Below are 12,996 nucleotides of genomic sequence, written 5' to 3' on the forward strand. Positions count from 1 at the left end.
ATCAATCAATTTTACTGATCATTTTTCCACATTCTTTATCTTCTCTATGTAGATGTGCCCATGTTTCACAGCAGTACCCTGGAGCGGAGGCTCCCTGTCCAGTCCCACCCACAGCAACTGGTCTCTCCTATAGCCCCGTTGTCCCAACAGGAAGTGGACAACGACATGGTGGAGATCCTCATCTGACCGCATTACTCCCCCAAAAAACCATAAGACAAACACAGTGAGAGACATGCAAATCATTCCTAGTTATCATCCAAACCTGCAGCTATGTTTGACTTGACCCACATGTGCATGACTGGAGTCTTCATACATTTCCTTCATTCCTTTACTTTTCATCATCATCTTAGCAAAACCCTGGAAAAGCCAAAAAATCAGAAGCAAACACAAGTGTGATGCCCCTTTCTGTTTCATCTCAGCTTTTGTCATTTTCATAAATGCTTATCATAATATGAAATGGTGACTAGAAGTTAAAAATCTTTATAGTCTCATTTTTATGAAGCAACTTTGGACAATGAATTTGACAAGTGCTCATTCACAATGATGGTGATATACTTAACTTTGACAACTTGTGCTTCAAGATGAAGTTGGCTGTTACTGTACACAGACTAAGAGTGATCACATTACTAACCAACGTCATTTCAGCACATTTGGGAGCATTTACATGTAGCGTATGTTTTCTTTCCAACATGCAAGCAGGTGATTCATGATGAAAAAAGCAGCTTGTTACCTGAACATGTGATTGACATGTGTCAGCTCAATTCTTTATACAGTGTTCTAAGGTGGTTATCAGTTTTGATCCAATGTATTGGCTACATTTTTGTTGCATTTTTTGCAATGCTTTTTTATATTATTTCTTTGACATTAGACATTTGACATCTGACATTAGGTATTGTATTTATGTGTATTTTTTTTTACAGTAGCTTTACAGTAGCTAGACATGGCACATATATGGTAGTTACCTGTGTAAATGTGTGCTGTGGAAGGATTTGCAGAGCATCATTAGTAGTCCCTGTCTGGTAATGGCACAGCCATTATATGGGTACAGTGCAGTTTAGGCGCTGGTGACCTTTGTGACATGCTGACTTCAGACAGGCAGATTCTCTAATTTGAATACCTATTTGCTCTCAGTGTTCATTTTCTTGTCTTTGTAAACCTTGACCACACAAATTCAAAGTGTTGCATGGGTAAGTAAGCAAGTACAGTCTTCACAAGTTCTTTATAAAATATCTTGACCTGTGCACTTGATCCAAGTTACTAGTGCCTATGTGTGTGCCATGAGAGGCATTCTTTTGCATCTGGGAACATGGTGACGACTGCATCACTCAGCTGTCGGTGACAAAAGAGGAGACAGTGTGACAGCTCTGTTCGGTGCCTGCATGTTCCCATTGGTTGGGATCAGTATGCCCTAAAGGTCATGAAGAGCCACATATAGGGGGTTTATCTTCTAATATTGTTCTAACAAAATTGACATATACCTTGTTTTGAATATTTATGTTTTCCGGCACTTGTTTTACAAGCCATGAAAGGTATTTGTCGATACTACCTTACTGACTGAAATAATAGCAGCTTGAAAGGGTTTGATGTAAATATGAAATTTATGCAACTAAACTGACTAAATTTGCCCTATTAAGTATAATCTGGGCCAGGACAAATTTGCATGGCTTCACTACCATTGGATTGCCAAGGAAGAATCTAAACATATCTGACTTTTAACAGAAAGAATTGGTACTCATCCAGGTAAACAGAATCCTTGTGTAAACTGAGGAAAAGGTGTATCCTAAATAATCATCACGTCTTAAAATCAGATGAAGTGGAATGAGTTGATTGTGCTGACTTCAAAATTTGTAAAAGTAAGTGATAATAGTTAGAGACTCTTAACAGAAACTCTTCAGTCTCCAGTCATTTAAAATTTCATACATTAACAGAATTGTATCATTCAGTCATTTAGTGATTTAGTGAATGATTGTGAAAGGTGTTGCTGGTTCAACTTGTTCCATGCTGTTGCAGCAATACAAAAAAAAAATTCCACAATCAAATCAAGCCACAAAGTCATAGCTGAGCCTTGGCAATTTTTTATTTATGTTGTTAAATATTGCTTTTCCTGAAAGCTCAATGTCACATGAGAAAAGACATGCGAATAGAGATATATAAAAAAAATTGTTCTTTGTGTGAGCTAGCTTGACAAATCCTGAAACCCCTGTCGGAAGTAATGAGTACCACAACAGTAGTTATCAGCTGCCTTTGTGAACTCTCTGCTACCCACATCAGGGGTATTTGGTGCATTCTTTGACTCTTCTTCCACACAAAATGGATTAATCATGTGCAATCTACTTCAGTCAAGAGGAACAGGATGTTAGAGGGCATCCGGAAAGTATTTACACCGCTTCACTTTTTGGAATGGATTAAAAATGGATTAAATTAATTCTTTCCTTCGCAATTGTACACAAAATACCTTATAATGACAAAGTGAAACAAATTTGCTTGAATTTTTTTGCAAATTTGTTAAAAATGAAAAACAAAAAATGTAACACGTACATAAGTATTCACAACTTTTGCCATGACACTCAAAATTGAGCTCAGGTGCATCCTGTTTCCACTACAAGGCACATACCTGTCCATATAAGCCCTCACAGTTGACAGTGCATGTTAGAGCACAAACCAAGCCATGAAGTCAAAGAAATTGTCTGTAGACCTCAAAGACAGGATTGTGTCGAGGCACAGATCTGGGGAAGGGTACAGAAAGATTTCTGCCCCATTAAAGGTCCCAAAGAGCACAGTGGCCTCCATAATCCGTAAGTGGAAGAAGTTTGGAACCACCAGGACTCTTCCTAGAGTTGGCCGCCCAACTAAATTGAGTGATCGGGGTAGAAGGGCCTTAGTCAGGAAGGTGACCAACAACCTAATGGTCACTCTGACAGAGCTCCAGTGTTGCTCTGTGGAGAGGAGAGAACCTTAAAGAAGGACAACCATTTCTGCAGCACTCCACCAATCAGGCCTGTATGGCAGAGTGGCCAGACGGAAGCCACTCCTTAGTAAAATGCATATGAAAGCCCGACTAAAGGCACCTGAAAGACTCTCAGACCACCAGAAACAAAATTCTCTGGTCTGATGAAACAAAGATTGAACTCTTTGGCATGAATGACAAGCGTCATGTCTGGAGGAAACCAGGCATTGCTCATCACCTGGCCAATACCATTCTTACTGTGAAGCATGGGGGTGGTAGCATCATGCTGTGGGGATGTTTTGCAGCAGCAGGAACTGGGAGACTAGTAAGGGTCGAGGGAAAGATGACTGCAGCAATGCACAGAGACATCCTTGCTGACAACCTGCTCCAGAGTGCACTGGACCTCAGACTGGGGTGAAGGTTTATCTTCCAACAGGACAACAACCCTAAGCATACAGTCAACATCACAAAGAAATGGCTTCGGGACAACTCTGTGAATGTCCTTGAGTGGCCCAGCCAGAGGCCAGACTTGTGTGTCCTATAAGTCCTATAAGTGTGCCAAAATTTATAGGATCATACTCAAAAAGACTTGAGGCTGTAATTGTTGTCAAAGGGGCTTCAACAAAGTATTGATCACAGGATGTGAATACTTATGTATAAATTATATTTTTGTTTTTTATTTTTAATAAATTTACAAAAAAATTTGTCATTATGGGGTACTTTGCGTAGAATTTTGAGGGAAAAATGAATTTATGAAAAAAAATGAGACTGTAACATATCAAAATATGCAAAAAGTGAAGCAGTGTTAATACTTTCCGAATGCACTATATAATGGAGAGCTATGAAGGATATCATAAACATTATTACAGTAAAGGCAATGCTGTTGCTATACATTAGGAAAGATAGGAATCCAGGCAGAAAATTGCTGATTATGTAAATTAATAAGTAAATACATTTACCACTCAATGCACTCTTAATGTGTTTATTTCTAATGTAACAACTGTACATTGTAAAGCTCTTAAATTTTAAATTCGATAAATACATTCAAACTGTATACACGAGAACTGCATTCAGTTCTGACACTGTCCCATGAAGCATATGTGGAAATCACTTTAGTTTTTTGTCAAATCAAAGTGAAATAATTTTTTTATTTATTTATTATCTGGGATAAATATAAAACAGTGGCAAACAGTTAGCACTTTTGCCTTACAGCAAGAGGGATACAGTTTGATTCGTGGTCTGGGCCCTTCCATGTGGTGGTAGCATGTTCTCCCTGTGCCTGCGTGGGTTTTCTCCGGGTACTCAGGCTTCCTCCCACAATCCCAAAAGCATGCATGTTAGGTTTATTAGCTACTCTACATTACCCCTAGGTGTGAATGCGTGCCTTTGTGATTGTCTGCCTTTGTGTGTCAGCCCTGCAATTGACTGCCTACCAGTCCAGGGTGCACCCCACCTCTCACCTGTGGTCAACTGGGACAGGCTCCAGCCCTCCATGACCCAGACAGATAAAGCAGTGAAGGAAATGGATGGATCAGTCTTTTAAGTGCAATACCAGCTGTGCAAAACGGACACTGGCAACAATTCAAATAAAAATAATAATAATAATAATAATAATAATAATAATAATAATAATTATGACATAGGCAGTCCCCAGTAGTTTGTAGCTCTGTGTCTTCATCATTGTTTTAGCATATGGATGAAGTTCCTTTGATTGGCTTATACACATTGCCTCTGTTAGCTGGATCAGTGATTAGTATCTGGATAAGAATATCGTAGTAATCCAATCAGATACTGAGTATGGCAGAGCAGTAGCACAATGTCAGTCCAAAAAATAAACAAACAGATGATACATGTCACAAACTGTAGCAACAAGCGTGTCCAATCCAGTTTTTTGTATTTTTTATTTCCTCATTGTGTATTTGCAGCACATTTTTGAATTTGCATCTTGTTTCCTAAATGCTGTGCAAAACTGATGAAGATATTTTCTTAATTTGCTTGTGTGTTTATCTGTTTGCATGTTTTCTTAAGTTGAAGTGTGTTGAGCTGTCTTGGCCACCATATTAACAGGGTTAATGTAGTTAGATGTCCACTGAAAACCAAAAACGTTTCACCAAAGAATCTAATGTGCTCAGCTCAGCAGTGTTGTACAGAGAGGGTCAGTAGGATCATGCCAATAGACTGTGTTTCATCAATCAGAACAACTTCATTAGGAATGCACTGATATGTTGTAATTACCATTATAGACCACTTCTTCACCTGATCTGCCAAAACTAATTGTGTTTTTTTTCCCCTTCCCTTTCTTGTGTGTGTTTGTGTGTGAAGTGTAAGAGTCAAATTTCTTTGCTTCCTGGGACAGAACATGCATCAGTCTGGTTTTGACTGAAACAATTTTATAGTCACCATCACATTTTAGTTCCTCTCTTCTGGTATGCAATCATTTTAGATGAAGTTGGTGGATCTGTAAAAATGGTCCTGGTGTTTAAGTCTGTTACAGGTTCTGATCTGGTATTGATGGTTGTGTGAAATCATTGTGGGACAGCAAAAAAAGCACAATACCCATGTTAATAAATATGTTGACTATTTTTGTATAAGTGTCCTTTCGGCTGGTACTGTAAAACATGAAATTTGTTATATATCTTGATCCTGTTATTCCTGCGATTTCCACGGGGTCCATTTTCTTCAGGTTTTCAAGGTAATTTCCATCTCTGTTTCTAGCATTCCCAGTCTTGAACTGCATTTCACAGAATGGTTTTATGTGACTGCATTTTTAGGAAGAGCATCAGACTGGAACTTTTCTTAGTTGTTTACCGAAGCTGAATTGCTAAATACTTAAAGGCTATACAGTTGGGATTGGTTGAGTTCTGTCATTTTATCAAGACTCCATGTTGTACACAATTTAGTCTTGAAACTAAACAGAAATATCTTTGGCTCTGATCACTCAATTAGTAGATGTCTAGTTTGACTAAAGCCCAGGAAATAAAAAAAACATTTTCCTCACAATGCAGTTCCTTTTTCAAAGACCAATGATAGTAAAAGTACCTCTACAGCTGTCATGATATATATGACAATTTGAGGTTGAGTCTTATTTGGCACTTGTCTTAGAATGTTTCTGTGCTGGCACAGTCATTAAAAGGATTGTTGTATATGAGCATATAGAGCTAATCATTCATTGCACTTCTTGGCAAAAGGTAAAGCTCAGTTCAAATTATTGTCAGATTTCTTAACTGTTTAATTGGAAATATAGATAGAGCTGTTTGTTTTTTTAACGGCTGTACAAATGCATTGCATCTGTAATGCATAATTTTGCCATTTCTGTACAGTCACAATTTCTGATTAATCTTCAATTCTATTACAACATTCTGTTTAGCTTTTGTCAACATTAGTTAATTTTGCTATAAAGCTGTTTCATATTTCTGTCTGTATTTATTTTATGCCACAAAAACAATCTCCAGTTCAGTTCAGTTAGCATTAATTTAATTATTTTGATAAATAAATCAATGCTCAGACTTTAAGGTTGTTCCCGGTGTTTGATTACATCTATGGGCCCCACTTGCTGCTCAATACACAAATTCACCATATTACATATACTGTGTAACATGGTAAAACACAGAAAATATTTCAAAAACTAAGGGTTAACTGTCTTGCACTTCAAGGGCACTGCTGAAGCAAACTGGTAACACTAGATCAGGGGTGTCCAAACTTTTTTCACTGAGGGCCACATGCATAAAAATATAGAAGGGGCTGGGCCACATACTAGAAATTAGGTATATAGCCTTAACTTTAGTGTATTAAAGTTAGAAAAATCAATTAAAAGTGGGCAAATATGTTAAATTGTTGAATATAATTAAAAACAAAACTGCCTTCATCACAGCTTTCTTAACTGATTTATTCAGAAAAAGCTCATTCTCAGAACAGCAGCCTCAGATTTAGACAGAAGCTTTACAGTACAGAGAAAAAACAATGAAGTGGAAAATGGAACGGCTAAATTTCAAGCTTGTTATTTAAGTTATTAGGGTTAGCAACACACCTATTAACGTTCGTCTGAAACGGAAACAACATTAACAGACTGAACTGGACTTAATAACAGGAGTACATATAATTTTAGTAAATTATTCTGGTGAATATCAGCTACGCTGGGTATGTAAATTGGGCCATCCAGCTGCGGTGCTGATCCGACGCCACTCGTGCCAAAAATCCGGACAAATTCACTTGATCAAGGAGCAAATCTTCATCAGATGAGATCAGCTGACTTTGCGTGTGCAGTGTGTGCACTGTGCACAGCGGTGTGTACTCTGTGTGTTAACAAGAAAAACGCATATAATAAAGTGGTGCGCAAAAGCAGGGTAGCGACAGAATTGATGCGCATTATTGATATTTGTTGCACATGCATGCTAACACACGGGTACTGTGGAATACATTTTACTCACCTAAAGTGGGAACGGCATTGCACTCAGTGGGAGCAGTGATGCTGCGCTTTGGATCGAAGTCTGACACAGCTTCAAAAATATCCATACCCGTTGTTGTGCCTTTTAGACTTTTAAGATCGAGCAGCAAAAAAATTAGCAGCTGTGCGGTGTCTGTGGCATCAGTGCTCTCATCGCATGCGATGGAGTAAAAATCAAAAGCACAAGCTTTATCAGACAGTTGCAGTTTAATGTTGGCTGACAAGTCTTCAATGCGTCGCACAATTGTATTTCTGGACATGCTAACGTTGTTGAACTCCTGCACTTTTTCCAGGCACATAGTTTCGGCGACTTTAACGAGACAGTGTTTTAAGTCTCCATCTGAAAAAGGCTTGCCATGTCTTGCGATGAGTTCGGCGACCTCATAGCTGGCTATTGTAGCCTTTTCTTGGACTTTTTGAGCACAAAAAAATACTGTTGCTGACCCTGCAGGTTACCTACCATTTGCTTTACTTTCTGCCCTCGCTCAGCACCAGTGTAGGATGCATAGGCCCGATGTTTTGTCTCATAATGACGTCGTACGTTATACTCTTTCATAACTGCCACAGTTTCAGTGCAGATCAAACAGACACACTTCCCCTGAAATTCTTTGAAGAAATACTCACCCGTGTCTGAAATTGTCTGCACTCACTCTCTACCTTTCGCTTCTGTGGTTCTGCCATGTTGAGTAATTTGGGATAAATTTCTTCTCTGATTAGTGTCTTTTTTGCTGGAGCAACTGCCTTGAAGGCCCTTGATCAACAGTACCTCCCCCTGGTGTTAAAATGGAGAAGTGCAATACACTCAGGCAAAAGTTGAAGTGTGGGCCATATTCTATTCTATTTAAAAGAATTCTTGCGGGCCAATTAAAAATGGACCGCGGGCCGCAGTTGGCCCGCGGGCCGTAGTTTGGACACCCCTGCACTAGATCATGCTTCTCTGACTTTCTGTGTGCCATCATTAATGATCATGATCAGACTGCCTTGTCAACTGTCGCAGCATTATTTAATGATGTCTTTAACCAGTGAGAAAAACTGACAACAGGACAAACAAATCTGAAAATAGACATTTTTAAACATGAGGTCCCATCTACCCTGATAAAAGACTGTGTTCACATAAAGACTCATGCAACTAACTAAAAAACTAAAAACTAGCTAAAAAAATGCGATTTAAATGTAAAATCTACTTTTATTACATAAACATATAGCACAGCTTCAAGAAAAATGAGGGGTGCTTTCACACAGAAAACAAACTCTGGTTAGAACGGTTCATTTGGGTTCAGTGTGAAAGTTGTCAATCAAAACCCAGGTGCAGGCCAAACAACCAGACCAAGACCATTTGAAAAGGCAGCTCACAATCTGCTGTCAAGCAAAACTTTTATAATTGACCTGTATAAGCTATGTACATATTTATACAAGTCATTTGGTAACCATGGTAACACATGGTTAGTGTTACGGGTACGGGTATTTTATCGAATTAAATGGTCAAAACCTGTGAAAACTGTTGTGTTTGCATCCTCTATTTGTGTACTGTCAATTTAAACAGTGTGTGACAATAATCCTCAAGTCATTACTGTGCTAGGTGCCTCCTTTTCTGCCTATCTCTACCTGTTAGTCATTATTCATAACATGCAATTGAGTTCAGTCTAATAATACCTATAATCAGTTATTTCTTCATAACACCAAAGAACGTAAACATACACATCAAGAAGCATTAAAGTGCTGCAAAAGCTTCTGTCAGTTATTAGAATTTGATTTCTTCATGTGGGTCATAGTGATGCAGGAAGACAGTATGAATAAGTTACCTGTTGGTCTATAACCTTGTGTGTACTTCTCTTGGTTTGTTTATACAAAGGCCAGAGTGACCAGCAACCCAACCAGAACAGAAGTGTAACAATGGATAATTCTTTCTTTCATTTTATCCAGACTACAGTTGTTGTTGTTGTTTAGAACTCAAAACTCAAAGTTTTGGACTTAGCACTTGACTTGGCACATACAATACAGTAACTTGTTCCCACTTATGGTATTTTTATATGTGAACAAGTTAAACTGTTTGATGTCACTGAATTACTGTATTTATTTTATAATTTAATTTAATTCCTCAGTAACAGTCCAAACAGTGGAATCAATCATTACTCTTTCATATTTACACAGCATAGATAAATGAACTAAAAACTGTGCTTTAGATTACACTGTTTTCTTCAATCAGTTAGCTCTGACAGTCATTACACTGCATATAAATAAATTACTGTCATCAAAGTAATAGAGTGATTCATATGTCTGTGGTGGCAGCAGTACCTCCACACAGCACTGCCACTGGCAGCACTGACCACCTATGAAGTGACAATACTAACTATTGGAATCATCCTATAATATTAATGAGCATGAATGCTTGCCTGTCTATACATGTTAGCCCTGTGTCTCATCAGCATGATTTTTGTGCCATCCAAACTTGCTTATGGAAAAATTTGGATGTTGTGGAGTGATTAATGCGAAAAATGCCCCCCCCCCCCCATCCATTAGCCGGCTGATGTGCTCTTGAGCAAGGCACTTAACCCCCCAATATGCTCCCCGGGTGCTTGATGCTGCTCACTAGTCTTGTGTGTGTTTCACTGCATGTAATACAGAAGATGAATTCAGTGTGTGTATGTAAAAATATATATGCTGCCAATAAAGCTGATTCTTCTTCTTCTTCTTCTTATCCCATGATCCTCCAGGATAAGCAGGTATAGCTCTCAAAGGACGGATTTCATTATTAAGCCTTTTGTCCTTCTTATTGTGTGAAACCACTCTTATACTTGCCAAATGTGCATGCGTTGTTTGGCTGTTCTCATAAGACTCCTTTTTGTTATCTGAAGTGAGGATGCTTTTTGTGAGATCATTCAGGACAAATCTTTCAGAGCTTAGTTTCAGGTAACAGCGTTCCTACAGATGATGTGCTGTAAATCACATTTTTTGTACACACTTTTTCACACACATCAACAATCCCTACCTTTCCTAGAATTGCACTAAAAATCCTAAAAAATGTGCATCTTGTAAAATATTCATCGGAATCTGGTCAAAGTTCTCCCGGAGGTGTGAGTTGAAAACCCCTCTGACGGTTCCGAGGGTTCCGCCAGACGTTCCCAGCAGACCCTCACTATCTCTATAATAACAGCCTATTTGAAGTCTTCCAGTCAGGTTTTTAGGGAACATCACAGCACAGAGACCACACTGATAAAAGTCACCAACGACCTGTCAATGGCCTCTGACCAGGGTTGTATTTTAGTACTTGTCCTTCTGGATCTCAGTGCTGCATCTGATACTGCTGACCACCAGATTCCTTTTACAGAGACTGGAAAATCAAATTGGTAACCGCTTTAAGCTGGTTCAAGTCAGACAGACATCACTTTGTACATGTAAATCACAACTCGTCCATATACACTAAGGTTAGCCATAGTGTTCTCAAGGTTCTGTGCTTGGCCCAATCCTATTCCCAATCTATATGCTCCCACTAGGCAATGTGATCTATAAATTTTCACTGTTATGCTGATGACAGCCAATTGTATTTATCAATGAAGCCAGATGAAAGCAATCAGCTAACACAACTGCAATCCTGTGCTGCAGATATTACATCCTGGATGACCCACAACTTTCTGTTGAACTCAGACAAAACTGAGGTTCTGCTAGTTGGTCCGACACACCTAAGACAATCTTTAGCTAATGATATAGCCTTTCATAACGGACTAGCTCCTGCCTCTAGCACCATTGTAAAGAACCGGGGTGTTAGCTTTGATTAGGACTTGTCTTTCAACACACGCATGCGTACTTCCACCTTCGTAACATTGCAAAAATAAGGCATGTCCTTTCGTTAGATGCTGCTGAGAAGCTTCTATGGAAGTGATGCTTTTGTTACCTCCCAGCTGGGCTACTATAACTCTCCTGTGCTGGCCTCTTTGGCTTCCAGTAAAATTGAAAGAATTTACGATCCTCCTCCTAACCTACAAAGCCATGCATGGTCTGGCACCATCATATATCATTGATCTCATTGAACCATACAGTCCTCTAGGGTGCTGCATTCCTTAGATTCAGACTTACTGGTAATACCACAAATCTCCAAATGTAGATATGGAGTCTGGGCCTTCAGTTATCAAGCTCCTCTGCTGTGGAACCAATTACCAGCCTCTATGTTTAAGAGTAGACTTAAAATCTTCCTTTCTGACAAAGCCTATAGTTAGGACTGTTCAGGCTCTGCCTGGACCAACCCCTAGTTATGTTGCTATAGATTTAGATTGCTGGGCTTTCAGAGTACGGGGACTCGCTCATCATGTCCCATCACCGGTACAGCACTAACTCGCCCTCTCCCCTAGAGCTCCTGTGCTTCCTCTTTTCTCAGCACTTCCGGAGCATGTTGCTGGATCCAGAATCTTCTATGACTCTGCCTATTGCACTGATAATGCTGCTGTATTATTATTGTTACTCCCTTCTATCAGGCTGCCCCAATAAATCTATAAAGACTCTCTAGCTAATCCAGAATGCTGCAACAAGATTACTCACAAGAACCAGCATGAGAGATCATATTTATCCTGTACTGGTTTCTCTATATTGGCTACCTGCAAAATTCAGAATAGATTTTAAAATTCTCCTCCTTACATATAAAGCCCTGAACGGTCAGGCGCCATCCTATCTTAAAGAGTTGATAGTTCCCTATTATCCCACTGTGATGGAAATTGTGTATGCTTTGTAGTAACAATGACATAATGTTTACTTTTACCCCATACTTAATGTAGTTAATCTTTAGCTTTAGTTGTGTAGTGTTATAGTGACCAAGTAATGACTTGGTGAACTGACTGTTATAGCCCCGTTATAAATAACATCCTGGGTAAAGCAGAGGGGAGAAAGAGATCTTCATCTCACAAGAGATAAACCTGATTTGGGGTACTAACAGTTATAACATCCTGTCCGTTTTTCCTTGAACTTGTGAAGGAATGTCTTTGAAGCTCCAAACAAAGAACCAGAGACACATCAGAAAGTATAAAATGGGATGAAGTCGTCAACCAGTGGGGCACAACTCTGAACTGCTTGCTGCCGTGTGGTTCTGTGTGTTGCCTCCTCTCTATAGAGATTAAAACATTGTGGTGTATGCTATCTTCCGGATTTGTTGTGTTTTCCTTTGCTTAACTCACTACAGGCAGAAATGAAATTTCTGTAACACCACCAGAGTTTTGTGTTCCCAAAATGCAGGGCTTCTTGTGGTTCCTAGAGTCCTCAAAAGTAGATTGGGAACCAGAGCCTTTAGTTATCAAGCTCCTCTAGTATGGAACCATCTTCCGGTTTAAGCCCGGGAGGCGGACACCCTTCATACATTTAAGAATAGACTAAAAATTTTCCTGTTTGATAAAGCTTATAGTTAGGGCTGGCCTAGGCTGGCCCCTAGTTATGCTGCTATAAGCTTAGACTGAGGGGGGACCTCCCATGACACTGAGCTCTTTCTTCCTCTCCCTCTCCTTCTGCACACATTTATTCCCATTAATGCAAGTTACTAACTCAACTTCTTCCCTGGAGTCCTTGTGCTTTCTTGTCTCGCAGGTTCCTATGGATTGTGGTTGGATCTCCTGCTGCATTCCTG

General features: G+C 39.3%; 1 protein-coding gene and 1 long non-coding RNA gene across 8 annotated transcripts in view; one reads left to right on the forward strand and one right to left on the reverse strand.

The window, feature by feature from the left end:
• The window catches only part of amot (angiomotin), a 57,055-nt gene extending 54,601 nt beyond the window's left edge, over positions 1-2,454 (forward strand). For all 7 annotated transcript variants that reach the window (XM_046410097.1, XM_046410095.1, XM_046410100.1 and 4 more), the window contains one exon: positions 53-2,454. In XM_046410097.1, coding sequence (XP_046266053.1) covers positions 53-186 — 134 coding nt within the window. In that variant the 3' untranslated portion in view covers positions 187-2,454. The remainder of the gene's footprint in view (positions 1-52) is intronic.
• Positions 2,455-5,535: 3,081 nt separating this feature from the next.
• Positions 5,536-8,133, reverse strand: LOC124071069. Its single transcript, XR_006845285.1, has 2 exons — positions 7,375-8,133; positions 5,536-7,239 (listed from the first exon to the last, which is right to left on the reverse strand). It is a non-coding gene; the product is annotated as an uncharacterized LOC124071069 (long non-coding RNA).
• Between the last annotated feature and the right edge of the window lie 4,863 nt (positions 8,134-12,996).

The sequence above is a fragment of the Scatophagus argus genome, chromosome 14, assembly GCF_020382885.2.
Source record: "Scatophagus argus isolate fScaArg1 chromosome 14, fScaArg1.pri, whole genome shotgun sequence".
In the NCBI taxonomy this organism is placed as follows: Eukaryota; Metazoa; Chordata; class Actinopteri; family Scatophagidae; genus Scatophagus; species Scatophagus argus.